Raw genomic sequence first — 18,718 nt, 5'->3', positions numbered from 1 at the left:
TTATTTCAGATTTTTCTACTACAGAGAAAAATAAAAGGCCACAAAAAGAAAACCCAAGTATTCAGGTACTGTATTCAAATTTAGAGGACAAAGATGGGGTCAACATGAAAATAATAATTATCTGATACATGCATTATCTGAACTCACTTTAACCTTATGGGAATTTCTTCTAAATTTGGCATCTCAAAAAATAAACATTTTTAAGTGGAGTCATCAGTCATTTCTAAATGCTTTGCAATACATTTTAAATGAGAGAAATTAAATATTCTGTTGATTCAAGGCACTAACATCACAAATCCATTCCCACTCGGTTGGCCAACGTATGTCAGAAAAATAACTTTTAGTACAAGATTCAGTTCATCATTCCCTGTAGAACATATAAGAAGTTCCTCTGATAATTTTTCTGGTATTCTTCTCTTTCTTCGCAAAAATAGGAAAATATCTCTGTAACTTATTCTCCTCCAGTAAGAGTCCATGGGAATTGTTGCAAGTGGGCGGTACCCTTCTCGGATCTCGGTGCTACCTCAGCTTTGGGTAACTTTGATCCCATTTATCTACTAAGCTGTGCTCATTTAAAAAAAGTAGGTCTGTGACAACCACTGCAATATATTAAAAGTGATTTATACAGCTGGCAGCACACTGGAAGTTAAGAACTAACAACATATCAACTCTAACAAAAACACACATTTTTCCACTCTGTGACACAGAAAGTGGACAGCAACATGTGCGATGCACCAAAGATCTAACCCCTAAAGAATCTAATTAGAAAATCAAATATCTGGGTAGAATAAGCACATTTCCTCAATAAGCAATTTTAAAGAAAATCTAAAGCTGTCTTTTCAAGTCTATTTCCAGTTTTACAGTAACCTTTCTTCATGGGTAGACCATAACAGAATGAGGATTATTCTCAGAAACGTGCTCAGTTATACTTAAATTGTATTTAACCTCTCAGTGATCTCTGCCTTTATTGGCACTGTGAAAAATAAACAGCTGTATCATGCCTTTCTGGACAGTCAGGTTTTATTTACATAGCTTTGAGACAAGGAGACAAAAGACATCCCTTAACAATCGTCTTTTGGCAATCTCAGTTTTGAGTGGAATATATAGTACAAATTTTTATATAGAAAGCGACTTGCAAATATGCATGTAAAAACATATCCATAGACCAATATAAGATACAGTGGCTATGAAGTCTCTTGAAGTACAAATTTATAAACTGACCACCAGACACAGAACTTGGATCCGCAACGGAGAAGCAGCATTATTAGCCTGAAAAAAAAATTAAAATGCCACTGCCACCAACCTGGAAAAAAATCACATAGGAAACAGAAAACAATAATCACCGGAAAACCTGTGTCTTGTAAAGATTTCTTTCCATCAGAAGATGCAGAAACATTTTCCCCCGAGGTGCGAATGAAAACGTTTCTCAAGCACCCCCAGTTTCTTCCCTGCTTTCTCCCCCAGGCGCCAGTGTAGACGGCCGGTATGGACTTTTTTCCAGAGATGAGAAGTCGAAATTTGCACTTTATCGGGAGCGGGTGCACTTTTCCCCCCGGCCCCCCTTTCCTCTGCCTCCAAGATGGTAGGAAAGTTGTCGTTTCGGAGGGCAGAGGAGCGGCTCTCTGGTGTTATGTCCTCGCAGTGCCTGTAGTGGTGCTGTAGGAGGCTGCTGCCTCTTCTTGTGCAGCCCCGGCAGCCCTGCCTTCTTGGCTGGAGAGTATATTCAGGGATTTCCCCTTAATAATCACCGACCCTGGGAGCACTTTTTAGTTTCCAAAATAAAAATATGATCCTCACCCCTCTTGCTTGACAGGGAAAGGCTCTCGCCGGAGCCCAGGGGGGAGCAGTAGCAGCGGCAGCCGAGCTTCCTAGTCCATTGCCAGCGCCTCTCACTCTGATCTGTCAGCCCGGCCGAGGGAAAAGGGGGGAAGGAGAAAAAAAAAAAGCAGCTGAAAGGTAAGCAGAGGCGGCCCCAGGCCCGGCCCACATCCCCGGGCTCCCGTAGGGCGGCGGGCAGGGCCGCGCAGGCAGGGCGGGCGGCGAGCGCGCTTACGTGAGGCCGGGGATCCGCCGGCCCGCGTCAGGCCCCGGGCAGAGAATGAAAGGGTGAGAGGGGCCGGCGCCGGGGTGGCGGGGGCTGGGGGCCGCAGGGCCTGGGGGCGCCCACGGGCGGCGGCGGCGGCGGCGGCAGGCGGGCGGGGGGTCCAGCCGGGGCCCGAGCCGGCCGAGCGGCGCGGCCTGCGCGGGCCCGGGTGGGGGTGTGGGCCGGGGCGGGGGGTTGGGGGGGAGCCGGCTAGGCCTCGGGCCGGCGGGCCCCGCGGCGGCCGCGCCCTGCCCCGGCACCCCGGGCCTCCGCGCGCCCCTCCGGCTCCCCCGGGGCCTCCGGGCGGGACGGCGGCGCTGCGGGGCCCGATCGTGCGCCGGCCGGGAGGCTCCCCCGCGGGGCGGCAGGCCCGGGTTGCCGGGACAGGGGCGTCAGGGCCTAGGAGTGGGGAATGGGCACCCGCCCGGCCCTTCCCCCTGGTCTCTCGCCGACGCCCCCCCACCCTCGATTCCGGTAATAGTTGAATTTATTTATTCCCCTCTGCGCTCTGGGCGGCCAGGCCGGGGCGGGGCGGGCGGCCTGGCGGGCGTGGGGTGGGGTGGAGGGGCGGCGAGGAGTCAGGTGCAGCCGCGGCCCGGAAAGTTTCCTTTTAGGCCCGAATTGGGGGTTGCCCTCCTTTCGGGGAGCCCTGGTCCTAGCGCCCGCGACCCCCGAGGGCGTGGAGGAGAGCACTCGGCTATTTTGCAACTCTTTGCCAGTTCCTGTCCATTGAAGGTACTCCGCCCCTGCACCCCTCGCCCGCGCCCCACCCCACTCCCCCGCGAGCCCTTCCCGGGCTGCAAACTCCTGCCGGTTCCCCAGGAGCCCCCAGGCTGGGGAGAGGGCCCTCTCTGCCCGTTTGGAAAAGTTTTCCAGGGAATTTTCTCAGCTTATTAGTTAGTGACTGGGCTTTTGGTGTGGGAAAGGAGGAGGTAAATTCAGGTGGGATTTCTCCTGGGCTGGCTCTCCTAATCGCCTTTTTAGCCTTTGCTCCAGAAACCGGGGGTGTTCATTTCAGATTAAGCACGCCCCCTCCTTTCCTCTCGGACTCCTCCGGGTCTCAAGCCCCCCTTTCCTGGACGGTCCCCGCACAGGGAAAGACGAAGGGAGCGGTGAGGAGATTGTCATTAGCGGGGGTTGGATTTCTGGAGCAGCCCCCAGACGTGGGAGTTTCCTGTCCTATTTGGTCAGCGTCTGGTATATCAGACACACGAACGGAACCCGAGGGGGAGACCCTGGTTGTCAGAACGCTTGGAAGCATTAAAAATTAGGAGGAGGGAGAGGAGGTGGGCAGGGCAGCTTCTGAAACCAGGTCTACAGTTTAAGGATGAGTGGCTTATTTATTGTGACAATAACTACTTGGATTGATGTGATATTATGTCCGACCCTAGACATCGAAAAATGGGGATTTTTAAGGAAACTTGTTATTGCCACAACTCAGAAGGGTCTGTGGAAGAGCCCTCAGGGAACTGAACGTAGCTGACACAGTGTGGTTTTGGTATTTTTTTTCCCCCCTATGTTTAAACGGGTTCAATTTTAGTTTTATTTTGGTGCCACGAGCTTTGCAAGTTGCAAAAACAAACAAACAAACAAAAAGTAAAAAAACTTAAATTTCCAGATCTCGATTTCCTGGTTTTCAGGGATGGGATGTTTCCTGTGGCTACACTTAACCACCTTCTGGTTGTCGTCTAGTATGGAAGTGGAAATGTTAAATGTTCCCTGCCCCCACTACCAGCCCCTGGTGTGGGCAAAAGTTTGCAAGTTATTTTTCCTCTTTCGTTTTTTGTTTTTTTTTTTTCCCCCTTCTTTTTTTAGCGGACCCAGGCCATTATGTTGTGTGTCTGTGTGTGTGTCCTGCCCGGTATCAGGCTGTCGTTCATGGGCAGAGGTGTTCCACATTCTGACCACACAGACCCCCCCTCCCCCCCCCCCCCCCCCCCCAGCACTGTTACCTAGTGAGAAGCTGGCACTTGAGCAGAGCTATGGATCACCCATGACTTGGTCTGACTCCTGTCGGGCGTGGAAGTGAGACTCCTCCTATGATTCTTCTGTGTCTTTCTTTTCCTTTTGTCTGCCTAAAATAAAACTCCTGTTTCTCCACAATGATAGATATCCAGCCATTTAGCATTTTACTTAAGGAAAGCTTGATATTTGAGGCATGGATTTCATACAAAGATGCAAATTACGTTTAATGGTGGTTCAACTTTATCGATTAATTGAAATTGCTTATTGACTTGGACGTTTGCATGTACTTGTGTACTCAGAATTGTTACTTCTATTATAGCTTGCCCTTATTTTTAGAGCATGTTGGATGGAAGAAATCGTTCAGTGAGTCTCTTTTCCTAGAACATTTTAGGATTAAAAAAAAAATCTTTGCCCCATAATTTGCTAGCTTTAAGGTATATTATAGACTTCACTTTCCCAAGCTTTCAAAAACTGTATATACAAATCCCAGAGTTTTCTGCTTTTTCCCACCCTGTCCCAAACCTACAGAAATTTCTTAATCTAATTGTGTCATGGGCTACTTTATTCTTGAAGGAGTGGAAGATTTGACACTTTTAAAAGTTGTATTTTATTTGAAACTGATAAGAGTTTCAGGGCAAATATTGAGTTAATTTTAGATTGCTAAGGTAATTAATATATGTTTCACTATTAAATATTTAGTTTCAAAAGTAGGTGTTTATTGTAACTTGTAAGTGAAATAATCACATCTTATTTCTTCTGAAAGATTATATAAGGAAATTTGTGTAGGCCCCCACCCCAGATATTTTCCTCAGTAAATCATATTACTGCTATTTTAGAGAAATGAGATTGTAGTTTATATGGATTTTAAAATTTCAAAGTCAGAGCATTCAAACATGTCCTGTCAAAAAAAGTGCTGATCCATTCATTCTTACCAGAGATGTTCCCTAAGGGTTAGCCGCTCTCACTGTCCAGGTTTGGAACAGTAGTTCTGGGTAATGAGAGGTCATTTATATCTGAATACAGTTAGCAATAGTCTCAGACTTGTAACACCTCATTTCTCCCCCCACACACCTGGGAACTTGTAAACAATAGATGAATGGGTGAGTCTGGGCTGGAAGCAGCAAATTGTCCCCAAAGCAGATACTCTGCTGCTTTGACAATGGAGTCACATTTAAGTCCATTTAACTTATGCTAATACGACTCTGCTTTGCAAAACAAACAGCAATGGAATCTCCTTCCCACTCCATCAGGTACGGGTCTGTCCCAGAGTCCTCCCTGTGATGGCTAGTTTTAGACAATGCTTCTGGCTCTTTGAGACACTTTCAGAGATAACTAGTGACTAAAGCTTCAAGTTAAAACCTTAGGCCTCTGTTCTTTTTCACCTTGCACTTATTACGCCAGGCTACTTGGTTCTGATTCTTTCCCAGAATGTGATTTGTTTTTGAACAGCTTTTCGGTTAAATTTTAGTTGTAGTGTGGTATCCTGCAGTCAGGCACATTTCGACTGGGCTTTGGGTTCTGATCCCAGCTCTTCCACTGGGAGCGTTACTTAATGTTTAGTTTCTTTATCTGTAAAACGGAAATAGAACATTTTTTGGCGTAAGGATTAGATGAGATGGCCTATGTGCTTGGCTCTTGGTAGGTGCTCATTAACTATTCTCCTAACCCACCTTAACCTTTTTTTTTTTTTAAACCATCTGAATACCATTTCTTCTATTTGTTTGCTTTTTTCTGACTACAAGTTATTCTAGCTCATATTCACCCCACTCGGCCCTGTCTATCACACTCAGAGGTATAACCACTGTTAACATTTTTGGTTGTGTTTTCTCTCCTTGTGTGATTGGATGTGCACGCAGCTCAATCTTAGGATCTTGCATTTAAGTGTTGTGTAGTTTCGTGTTGGTTAAGTGTTTGGGTTCTGACCTCAGACCGGCCTGGAGTCTCACGTGACTTGGACCAATTGACTTAATTTCATTAAGTCTCGGTTTCTTCATCTGTGAAAAGGGGTGATAATAATACCTTTATCATAGGGTTGCCGTGACAGTTAAATGAGGAGTTGCGCATAGTTTTTAAAATGGTGCGTGACTTTTATATAATGTTTTCCTCTAAAGATTCTTCGTATTATGGATGTGTTTTCAATGTCAAGAAGCTCTTGGCTCCGTATGTATTACTAATACTAAGAATTTAATACTGATACTGTATTTGAGTACAGATAGAATATTATAATTGCCTTCATGGGGCAAATACCTTTTTGTGCCACTGAAAAGTTAGCAGGATTTTCATAGAAGTTTCAGCAGCTTGATGGTGGTCTAGCCGTTGGATTCTGTGAGTTGGCAGATGTAAAGGACTGGTAAGTACTCCAGTGGGCATCGAAAGCGGGTTTACTTTACTTCCAGCTGCTCCCTTGAAAGCCTTGTAGTTATCTGCCTGCTTGTGTGTGTGTGTGTGTGTGTGTGGGCTGCAGAACTTTGAGGAAGTCTGTGACTTTGGTGGGCTCACCTTAGGAGGGTGGGATGTTTACCTGGGGTGATGGTGGAAGTTGCCAGAACCAGTGCTGTTTCATTCATTTACCTAGTTTCCTCTTGGTCACTGTGGCCTTGTAATACTGCGACACATTCTCTGCCCTTGAGGAGTTTTTAGTCTAGGGGTGGGGGGGTGAGGGGAAAGGCTGACATTTACAACATTAAATGATAAGGGATAGATTAGCCTGGAGGAAGAGAACCTATTTATTCTGGCCTAGGGGTAAGCCTCAAAGAAAAGAAGGACTTTCCAGGGTTTCTAGACTTTTAGGGTTTCTGCCCTAAGCGAATGGGAGGAGTTAGAAAGGCATTCGGAGAGGTGGGACCTGCTTGTAGGAATAAATGCCTGAGGACAAAAGAGTATTCTGTGTTGCAAATTGTAGGAGTTGTAGGAATAGGAATAAATAGTGGGAGGGGGAGAGGTCAGCCTGGTCCGGTCCTTGGGAGTTTAAGTGATGGGCTCCAGAGTTTAGATTGCTTTTACATTCGTGAGCAGACCCTGAAGGGCTTTGGCCAAAGAAGTTATTGCGTTTCAGAGGATCTGAGTTGTACAAAGATTGGAGTGAAGGAGAGCAAGACTGGAATAGACCAGAGAGGAAGCTGCTAAGAAGAGATGGAAGGTTTGAACTGAGGCGTTGGGAATGACAGTGGAGATGGAGACAAGTCAGTGGACAGGCTGGTCACAGAGGTAAAGTGGTCTGCATAGGTTGGCCAGATGTCGATTTGGGGATCGTGTCATGGAGATGACAGCTAAAGCTGTAGAAGCAGAAACATTTGGCTTAGTCTGGTTCTGAAGTCTTTTGGGGGGAATCTGATGGACTCTGGATTCTTCTCCAGAAGAATGCATTTAGGTGTTTACGATTCGTACATGTGTTTTGAAACTAAACTTGGGATCATAACCTGTAGTCTTGGGGTAGATGTAGAGTGGAAGATAAAACGAGGGGCTGTAGAAATGTTTTGTTTTATTCACTTTATGTAAAATTTGTGACTTTATCACTGCCATTTCATAGATGAGGAAACCGATTTATAAAGTGACTTGCTTGAGGTCACGCATCTCTATTTTAACAACTTAATGGGAAATCTGGATTCTTGCCTTTTGAGAATGCTAAGATTTAGAAACCTTGGGTCTGCATTTATCTCTTTTCTTCTTCTTTTTTTTAATATCACAACAACTTGCTAGAACTGGTTTGAGTCAGCCACCTTTAGAGGAGCAAAGTCTGTCCCCGTCCCACCCTTGTGGCCCATTTAGGCGTTTCACCTTGCATCCATCCCTACAAAATAAGAATAAGAAAGTCTTGGGGAACATTGACAGTTAAGTGTGGGAGCAAGAGAAAGGAATCCACGGAGCTGCCAGAAAGGAGAGCTTTGCAAGAAAGAGAAAGTGGTCAACAGTGTGAAACACTGCAGAGGTTAAGTAAGATAGGGATGGAAAAGTGTATGTGGAATTTAGCAACAAAGAGGCCATTAGTTTCAGGTTCTTAGAACAAAAGAACTTTGAGGACTATAGCTATAACTTAGTTTTTCTTCTGGTCCTGCAATATAGGGTTTCTGTCACAATGGAGTGTGACCGTGGCTTGCATAGGGACTCAGAAGCCTTTGTTGTAAAGGTTTATTAAGTGGAACTCATCAATGCTGCAGCCAAATCAAGCACTGCTCATTGAGTTGATGTTTCGCGTCACGAGAATATCAGGATATAGTGACTCTATAGAACATAGAAAATATTTTTAACGCTGGATTTTTAATGTAGATTATATGGTTTATTCTTAGTGGATTCTGTTACTCTAGCTCCAAGAAGGTGGGAGGCCCTGACTTAATGGAGAATTACACTGTACCATTCAGAAAACCACTAGCAGCTGGAGAGTGCTTTTAGCCCTGCAGATTCTAGATTAAAATGATAATACCAATAAACTACTTCTTACTGCTTCTAATAGTAGTTAAGATTAAGTGATTACTATGTGGTGGGTACCATGCTAAGTACGGTTCATGAAATACCTAATTTAATTCTCCTGAAGGACTCAGTGAGGTGCATACTATTATAGTCCTCTCTTTTACATAGGAGAAAACTGGAACCTAATAACTTGCCCAAGGTCACACACCTAGTACTTAGCAGAACCAGGTTGGAGCACCATCTCTGACATGCGCTAGAGCCGAGGGTACTGACACCTGCCACAGAACTGTCTTTCCCTTTCTAATAAATCAGCCAAGGAATTCAACTAGCTTAAGGGCCATGTTAATTTAAATTCATAATGCAGACTCATTTGTACAGCAAAGTATTTGGCACATAATAGATGTTCAATAAGCATTTATTTGGTTTATTTTCAAGTATTTTAGTTTGAACTTTATGCTGAATATCGTTTGTGTTTTGGGGTGATAGGCAATTTTTCTCACTGATCTTTCTCTTCAGATCACATCAGCGGGGAGATTTTCATTTCCGAGTCTTAATTTCACCGCGTTTCACATTGCTGTGTGCGATGTTAGTTTTTTCTTCTTTTTTTTTTTTTAATCAGTATACTTATCTGTTTAGTATCTCACTACCTTTTTGTGCTCCATGAAGTTGAATGAAAACTTACTTCAGGGGTGCCTGGGTGGCTCAGTCGGTTGGGCGTCCGATCTCATAGCTTGTGAGTTCTCATAGCTTGTGAGTCATGATCTCATAGCTTGTGAGTTCGAGCCCCACTTCAGGCTCTGTGCTGACAGCTCAGAGCCTGGAGCCTGCTTCGGATCCTGTGTTTCCCTCTCTCTCTGCCCCTCCCCCACTCACTCTCTCTCTCAAAAGTGAATAAACATTAAAAGATTTAAAAAAAAAACAAACTTCAAAGAAAGCTTAAGGGGCATTTAGGTGACTCGGTTGGTTGAGTGTCTGACTCTTGATTTTGGCCCAGGTCCTGACCCCAGGGTCATGGGATCAGTTCAGGCCCCTCCTCAGGCTCCTTGCTGGGTGTGGAGCCTGCTTAAGATTTTCTCTCTCCCTCTGCCCCTCTCACCCACTCATGCACATGTGCTTGCGCTCTCTCTCTCTCAAAAAAACCCCATCATAACAAAAATAATTTTAAAAAGCATAGCATGGGGAGAAAAGTTTTTTGAGCCTTGAAAGTATAGGACTCAGGGATAAGTAAATTTTTTTTTTTCATTGTATTAAATACGTTAAGAAAGCTAACATTGTGGGAATTAAAGTGCTCGATTTGAAAAAATTGTAAGGTATGTCGTAAGTTTAGGCTCCTAAAAGGGGCTAAACTATACAATTACAGAGAGCAATTAGGGGAATCTGCTGTGGCAGTGAAATGAACATGCTTCTGAAACATGAGACTCAAAAGAACAGTAATGACATGCAGAGTTTCCGCATGGATGTGGTACAGTGGCAGTCCCAAAGAGAATAATGTTCATATTTTGGTCAGATTGGTTTATGTGTTGCTGTGGGAAGACTGAAAGGGCCATAGGTTGCTTTGTTAAAGGCTTGTCTTTTCTCCCTGCTTAATATCTTCTTCCACTGTATTTGAAAGAAGAAACTATGGAAAGGAAGTGTTTTCTTTTCCAGTTAAACTCAGCATTATAATATAATATCGAGGAAGGTTGTTTGTTTGTTTGTTTTAAGATTTTATACCTAACCATTATTTCCCACTCTTGAATTCCAGTATGTGGATATGTTTGCTGTTTGCTGTGGAAATACTAATTCTGTGAGACTATTCTCAGTAGTGATTACATTTGCCTTTTAGTAATAAATAACGGCATATATTCTGCTCTCTAGTGTTCAGTTACTTGCATTGTGTTCTTTAAGGGAGCACAGATCCACTTACAGTCCAAACAAGTTATTTTCACAGCAGAAGATAATATCTACTATCGCTGTCAATAAATTGAGTGTGGTTGGGATTTTTTTATCTTTTTCAAGTGATACTGATCATGTGTTAAAAAATAGAGTTTAGGTATAGTTTTTCTTCTTCATGGATTAGACAGTAATAATTTGGTTAAGACCATGTGGACTTTATACGTTTCCTCTCTTTATGTCTTACAACAAATGTTAAGGAGTGAAGGCTATGTGGACTTCACCTTTGGAGTTAGGGGTAAATAACGTCAGTTGGAGGAGGCTACATGTCAAAAATGAAAAAAAAAATAGGTTTCTTTTTTTTCTGAGATCTACTTTAGTGCTTTTGTTATGATTTCTTCTTTAATTAAAAACCCATTAATGTAGAGAAGACCAGATGAAGAGTTGTGTCCAGTTTATAGACAAAGTGATTTTGATATTAAATAGTAATTCATTCAGAAGGAAGCTAGATTTCAAAGCACAGGGCCATTCTCCTCCAACATTCTTTCCTTTTATGGTATATAAAGTGAGTCTGAAGACATTAGGGAATTGGAAATATTAAGTATGAAGATTAAATTGAGCATTTAAAAGAGGGATTTGAAATTGGTGAAGCGTTGATTGTTCAAAACATAGAATGATATAGAGTTGGTTTTTAGTGGAACTTTAAAATATTACAAATCAAAGAAATGGGAAGAGAAATTGGTCACAGGTAGATAGAAAAAAATTAAGGTTAAGTAGAAGTTGTTTCTAAGATGTTGAAATTAAACACCTTTCTGTAATGTCTTAGAGGTCCTTGGCAAGAGCCTTGGCACCTTGTGGCAAATACTGAAGAGGGCAGGTGGGTAGACAGTGAATTCTTTGAGTTAGAAAGAATCTGAATATGGGGTGCATGGGTGGCTCCGTTGGTTAAGTGTTGGCCTCTTGATTTTGCCTCGAGTTCTCTCCTGGTAGTGAGATGGAGCCCTTGTGGGGCTCTGGGCCTAGTGTGGAGCCTGCTTAGGGTGCTCACCACCATGCTGCCCCTCCCCTGCTCGTGGGCAAGCTCTCTTACTCTCAAAAAAAAAAAAAAAAGAAAAGAAAAGAAAAAAAAAAGGTTGAATTGGCAGAATTGAAGGCATTCTTACTTTTATTATTTTAAAATGTTTTTTGGGTTTTTTTGGTTTTTGTTTCTTTTTATTTTAGAGACAGAGCATGCAAGTGCATGGGGGAGGGGCAGAAGGAGAGAGAGAATCTCAAGCAGGCCTCACGCTCAGCACAGAGCCCTTTGCAGGGGAGCCAGAAGTGGGGCTGGATCCCATGACCCTGGTATCACGACCTGAGCCTAAATCTAGTGTTGGACGCTCTCAAGTGCCCTACCCTCAACCAACTGAGCCACCCAGGTATCCCAGAATAGTGTTAGACTTACAGAAAAATTACAAGGTCACTTTTTTCTTACTTTATTTATTATTATTATTTTTTAAATGTTTTATCTGTTTTTGAGAGAGAGAGAGAGCGCAAGCAAGGGAAGGGCAGAGAAAGAGGGAGACACAGATTCGGAAGCAGGCTCCAGGCTCTGAGCTGTAGGCACAGAGCCCGATGCGGGGCTCAAACCCACGAGCTGTGACATCATGACCTGAGCTGAAGTTGGACACTTAACCGACTGAGCCACCCAGGTGCCCCCTTTCTTACTTATTTTTTAAACATTATTTGCTGAATAGACATTGGGTGCCACTTTATATGATATCTATTTGATGTTACTTCATAAAAACTTTAAAGTTTCTGAATTTTTTTAAGGTTTATTTTTGAGAGAGAGAGAGAGAGAGCCAGCACGAGTGGGGGAGGGGCAGAGAGAGAGGGAGACAGAATCTGAAGCAGGCTCCAGGCTCTAAGCTGTCAGCACAGAGCCCAACGTGGGGCTCGAACTCATAGACTGTGAGATCATGACCCGAGCAAAAGTTGGACTTTTAACCAACTGAGCCACCCAGGCACCCCTAAAGTTTCTAAATTATACTTTCTCTTGGTATATGACTGTGGCTATTAGAAATTACTGTATAGACTGTCCGAAGTGCCAGTTTAGTGATTTTAAATTATTTAATGATCCCTGGGTGAATTGTAACCTCTGTTTTAGGTAGACCACCTGGAATTAAGAATTACTGTCACAGAAGCTATTTATGTAAGCGGCACCTATTTATTGAGCACCTGTTAACTTCTGGGCACTGTGCCAGGCCCTGGGATATAATGATGAACAGAAAATGGTTTGTCCATCTGGGAACTTATTTTTTAGGAGAGAAGACAGCAGAATAGGCAGTTACAGTGGAATGTGATGATCACTGAAACAGGGAAATGCATGGAATACCTCAGAGGAGCATGTACCTAACCCAGCCTTTGGGAATCTGTAGGTGGCCATGACTAAGCTGGCTTCTGAAGGATTGGACTAGGTCTGGCCCCGGATGGGAGCATGAACAGGGAAGATGTCCACTGCTCTAGACAGAGGGAGCAGCTTCTTAGATTTGATGAGACTAGAGGAGCCTGGGCCGCTCAGCTGTCATGAGGGCCTCCAATTGTACATTTCCTTTTGAATGCATCTTGTCTCATAGGCGATATCATCTAAAGGCAAAAATTATGTCTTTTTTCTAAATTTAGGTTTTTATCTTAATTCCATTTAGTTAACACAGTGTTATATTAGTTAAAAATTGTGTCTTTTACTATTTTCCACAGCTTCTGAGAAAATGATGAACTTTTCACAAGTGATTAGTAAATATTTGCCATTAAAGCTAGAGTCATGTGGATTTCACATAGTGAAATGAATTGAATCAACTTTATTAACCGTTTATTTTTAAATAAATACAGTTTATTTATTTTGAGAGAGAGAGACAGAGAGAGAGAAAGAGAGAGAGAGAAAGAAAATCCCAAGCAGGCTCTGCACTGAGAGTGCAGAACCCAATCAATGCAGGGCTTGAACTCCCAAACCATGAGATCGTGACCTGAGCCAAGGTTGGATACTTAACTGACTGAGCCACCCAGGCGCCCCAAGTTTAACTTTTTAAATAGCATATTGATTCTTTAAAATAAAAAAATAATTGATTACAGAAGCAATGGATTTCTTACAAAAAATTGGGTAATACATTTGTTTTATGATTTTGGTTTTATTTTGATATATTTTACCATACAGAATTTTAAAATATAAAGAGTACTGACATCTTTGTTCTCTTCAAACCAACTAGAAGTAACAAGGAGCATGAGAAACAAAAGCAACTCATTCTTTGGTAACTAACAAAACCTTATAACCAGAATAAGTGAATGAGTGCTGGTAAGTGCAGTGAAAATTGAGTCAAGGTAAGAGCATGCCGGGAGAGCGTGAACTCAGGGAAAGTGAGGATGCAGCTTTCTCCCAAATAGCTGACACACCTTGGGAGCAAAACCAATAACCTGCATATGTGGAATGGCAGAGTTGGTATGTACATTGGGCTCCCTGAATGGCCAGAGGGAGGGCTGAATTACGGACTGCAGTGATACTGTTTTTGCGAGAAGTTTAGAGTAGAGGAGAAACTCGAAGCACGTATCTTTACAGCTGCTGATCTTGGTCCACTGAAGAGAAATGAAGCCTGCATTATCATCCCCTGAAAATCTATGGCCTTTGGGCCTCTGAGTTGGGGAGACAAGTTCAGCATTGAGTCAAGCTTCAAGGGAAGAGTGTTGGTGATAATCATTTCCAGAAAGAGCCCAGCAAGTGAAAATTAGGAACATAGTTCCCTATGGTGACAGGTGGTGTGTGGAGTTGGGGGTGAGATGGCTTCTCTGAAGCAGGAGTTTAAAGAGGAGACAAAGCTCAAGAAATCAATGATAAGACAACGGGAAGAGGTAAGAGTGAGCTGATAGAACAGGTTACAAAAGAAAAAATATATACGTAGTTATTACAGAAATGAAGGTCACTTTCAAAGCAGCAGATACATTCTTGTTGGGAATAATGGAGGTAAGCTTGAGAGATTTGAGCAATCCAAAATGGAAAAAGTAAAAGGGAGTGATAGATACGGAGCACGGTAAATCTAACATACCAATAATTGATAACCCCTGAAGAATAGAATCAATGAAGCAGAAAGAACTTATCAAGACATTAAGGATGAGTTTCCCCTAATAAAAGACTTGAAATTCTAGAATGGTTTCTAATCTTTAAATGTAAAGACTTACTATTAAGTCAAAATGGAAAAAAAAAAAATACACAAGGTCACTAGACCAAAAAAATATGACCCAGGAATTTTATGTCCAGGTAAGCTATCGTGTAAGTATAATATCAATTGACACATGTTTCCGAACAGAAAAAGCACAGCGTAGTTCTCCTAAGTCAGCCCTGCAGGGTGCAGGGCAAGGCTGGAGAAGGGAGGTGACTGTATTATAAACTACTGAATTAATAGATGAATTGAACACTAAGTTAAAAGGATTAGTGATTACCATTAGATAAATGTAAGTGTAAATATTATAATGTTATAAACTATGGCAGTACAGAAATATAAGGGAAAAATTGGAGATTGGGTAGTTACAAAATGAAAATAGAGAAGACTACGGTATATAATACATGTAACATGCAAAATATGTGTTAATCAACTGTTTAATGTTATTAATAAGACTCCAGTCAACAGTAGGCTATTAGTAGGTAAGTTTTTGGGAAGTCAAAAGTTATATATAGATTTTTGACTATGTAGGGTGTTGGTGCACCTAACTCTCACATTATTCAAAGGGTCAATCATATACCAATTTCTTTTCTTAGTGTGGAGTGAAGAGATGTTATCTAAAGGACACAGACTATAAATCTTCCAGGAAAACAGACTATATAGTGAAATTTTTAATAAAAAATTAGGGGCGCCTCGGTGGCTCAGTCGGTTGAGCGGCCGACTTCGGCTCAGGTCGTGATCTCGCGGTCCGCGAGTTCGAGCCCCACGTCAGGCTCTGTGCTGACAACTCAGAGCCTGGAGCCTGTTTCAGATTCTGTGTCTCCCTCTCTCTCTGACCCTCTCCCGTTCATGCTGTCTCTCTCTGTCTCCAAAATAAATAAACGTTAAAAAAAATTTTTTTTTTAAATTAAAAAACAAATTTAAAGCTAAAAGCAATACAAAAAAAATAAAATTAGGACAAACTATTTGTCATGTAAATAAATATAAAATTATAAATTAGATACTTATTAGAAGAAAATGACAGATTGGGACAAAAAAGTTATATCCATTAAGAGATGCATCTGAAAAGGGACCAGCAAGTAATATTTTAGAGATTGATTTAGTGAGTTTTTTAAGTGTCATGACCATACGATCTCTTTTGTAACTACTCAGCTCTATTACGATGTGAAGGCAGCCATAGACAGCATGTAAAATGAATGATCAGGACAGTGTTCCAGTAAAACTATTTACAAAAACAGGTAGTGGGCCAAATTTGTCCTTTAAGCCAGTTTGCTGACCCATGATCTAAAACTGTGCTTTAGAAAACTTAAAAGTAAAAGGTAATAGCATGATATACGGAATAGCAAACAGCACACCATGGAAGAAACAATGAATACTTTTTCAAGCATACCTATTACAGCCCAGAGAAAATATCAGTCAAATCCAAAAAGCAGAGATATATCCATATTCTCCTTATTCTTATAGAACTAAAGCAAAGGAAAGCATAAAGCTCTGCCAGCTGAGACAATTAAACAACTCTTGAGCTAAAGGAAAAATTGAAAAATCAAATCCGAATCAACTAGTAATACCAATCATCAGAATTCTGTGTGTTCTTACGGAATATGGCTAAAGTCGTACTCAGCGGAAAATTCATAGATATAAGTAAATTACTAAAGAAAAGAATGATAGAGGAGAAGAATTCATCCCAAGAAGTTACAAAATAATAATAATAAAATGGAAAGAGAGCAGAAAGGAGGTATTAGCAAATATAAAAGCAGAAATTGATGGATTTAGAAAACATACTTGGAGGTATTAATAAATCTAAGAGATTTGAACCTTTCTTTTAAGATGTCGGTAACAGTTTTAAACAGATAAACCCCCATTGAGCCTAATCATGAGCAAAGGGAGAAAGCACGAGTCACCTGTGTATGAACAGACGCAGAGTAAGAGAATGCATCACGGATATTTAGGAAATTAAATGTAAGTGGTCCTATTGCTAAATTGCGTGCAGGTAAGTATGAAAACCTGATCTACGCAAAAAAGCACGAGGCCCAGGCATCCTTCTAAGAAACATAACTGCAGTGCTTTTTAACTTGTTCTAGTACATAGGAAAAGAGATTTTCTAAGTTATTTTTTGAAATATTATTTTGATACCAAATTCTGAAAAAGCACACAAAAACTAAACACTAGACCAGTCTCAAATTACAAAAATCCTAAAAATTAGCAAGTGTGATTTAGTGACGCATTAAAAGAATAATACATGATGACCAAGTTGCCTTCATCCCAGGATGAAGTATCAGGAAATCAGGAAATACTAAATACATCACTAATGGGAAATACTAAGTGTCGTGTTTTTAAAAGTATAAAAGAGAAAAATGATTTTCTCTTGAGAAGCTGAAAAAGAATTTGGTAAAATTAACTATCAGTTCTGAGTTTATTTTAAAAAAGAAACAACTCTTTATTTGTTTTTTAATGTTTATTTTTGAGAGACAGAGCATGAGCAGGGGAGGGGCAGAGGAATGAGGAGACACAGAATCCGAAGCAGGGTCCAGGCTCTGAGCTGTCAGCACAGAGCCCAACGCAGGGCTCATCATGACCTTAGCACAAGTCGGACACTCAACCGACTGAGCCACCCAGGTGCCCCTAAACAACTCTTAATAGGAATTACTTGATACTTCTTAACATGATAGGAAATATGTCTTATAAAAAGTTTGCATTATTCCTACTGTTGACGGTAAGCAATTCTCATTTAACGGGAGTAACAGTTGTTGCCATTATTATTAGCATCATTCCAGCAGTTCTCGCCAATTCAAATAGAGAAAAAAAGATGTATAAAAATTGGAAAGAAAGGGGAAATCATCAATCTACACAGATGTGATTGTTAACCTAGAATATGTCTTAAAAGTGAAGGTGGTCCATCATATCCCTCCATCCCTGCCCTCAGTCTTGTTCTATTATTTATTAATTTTTTTTTAATGTTTATTTATTTTTGAGAGAGACAGAGAGAGAATGCGAGTGGGTTAGGGGCAGAGAGAGAGGGAGACACAGAATCTGAAGCAGGCTCCAGGCTCTGAGCTGTCAGCACAGAGCCCAACACGGGGCTCGAACTCACAAGCTGTGAGATCATGACCTGAGCTGAAGTTGGCCGCTCAACCGACTGAGCCACCCAGGTGCCCTTTCTTTCTATTATTTATAAAATATTCTCATGCAGCTAGATACATTGGCTGCTTTTTCACAATGACAATCAAATTAGTTCTATAAATTACTTTTTTCACTTATATCCAGTGTATTTTCCCCCTGAAGTTCACAGAGGTTTACTTGAACTAATTTATGAAATATTTATGTTGACCAGGTGGATGAGCAAGCCAAAGAGAGAGTATAAAAATGAAACAGCATGAGTTTGCTTTGAAATATTTCCTGCCCTGAACATCTAGACCTTTACGACAGTTAAATTAAACTTTTTAATACAACTTTTCCTTGTATCCTAATAAAGTGAAAAGGGAAAGTTCTTATTTAAAAAATTTTTTTTAAAGTTTTTATTTTATTTATTTTTGAGAGAGAGCAGGGGAAGGACAGTGAATTTCAAGCAGGCTCTGCACTGTCAGTGCAGTGCTTCACGTGGGGCTCGAACTCCCGAAGAGTGAGATCAGGACTTGAACCGAAACCAAGAGCCAGACATTTAACTGATTGAGCCACCCAGGAACCTCTTGACATTTTTTTAAGGTTTATTTATTTATTTTGAGAGAGAGCCAGCATGAGTGGGGGAGGGGTAGAGAGAGGGGGTGAGAGAGAATCCTAAGCAGGCTCCCCACTGTTGGTGCAGAGGCCTTCGTGGGGGCTCCAGCAAACAATCCAGGAGACACATGACCTGAGCTGAAAGCAAGGGTTGGTCCCTCAACTGACTGAGCCACCCAGGCTCCCCAAAGCATTGACATTTTTAAATTTTATTTTATTTTTTATTTTTAAAATTTACATCCAGATTAGCATATAGTGCAACAATGATTTCAGGAGTAGATTCCTTAGTGCCCCTTCCCCATTTAGCCCATCCCCCTCCCATGACCCCTCCAGTAACCCTCAGTTTGTTCTCCATATTTATGAGTCTCTTCTGTTTTGTCCCCCTCCGTTTTTATTTTTGTTTCCCTTCCCTTAGGTTCATCTGTTTTGTCTCTTAAAGTCCTCATATGAGTGAAGTCATATTTGTCTTTGACTAATTTCACTTAGCATA

The 18,718-nt window shown here is 41.8% G+C and overlaps 1 protein-coding gene and 1 long non-coding RNA gene across 7 annotated transcripts in view; one reads left to right on the top strand and one right to left on the bottom strand.

Moving 5' to 3' along the window:
- Positions 1-995: 995 nt before the first annotated feature.
- On the bottom strand, positions 996-2,151 carry LOC122241004. The gene is made up of 2 exons (XR_006220895.1): positions 2,054-2,151; positions 996-1,899 (listed from the first exon to the last, which is right to left on the bottom strand). It is a non-coding gene; the product is annotated as an uncharacterized LOC122241004 (long non-coding RNA).
- Positions 1,888-18,718, top strand: part of INO80D (INO80 complex subunit D) — a 63,062-nt gene continuing 46,231 nt past the window's right edge. For 2 of the 6 annotated variants that reach the window (XM_042995155.1, XM_042995151.1), the window contains exon 1: positions 1,965-2,106. In XM_042995155.1, coding sequence (XP_042851089.1) covers positions 2,099-2,106 — 8 coding nt within the window. In that variant the 5' untranslated portion in view covers positions 1,965-2,098. The other 4 variants (XM_042995150.1, XM_042995154.1, XM_042995152.1 and 1 more) reach the window with 4 other exon arrangements.

Source organism: Panthera tigris, chromosome C1, assembly GCF_018350195.1.
Source record: "Panthera tigris isolate Pti1 chromosome C1, P.tigris_Pti1_mat1.1, whole genome shotgun sequence".
Taxonomy (NCBI): Eukaryota; Metazoa; Chordata; class Mammalia; order Carnivora; family Felidae; genus Panthera; species Panthera tigris.
The sequence above is the reverse complement of the archived record's forward strand: the minus strand, read 5'-3'. Positions and strand labels throughout refer to the sequence as shown.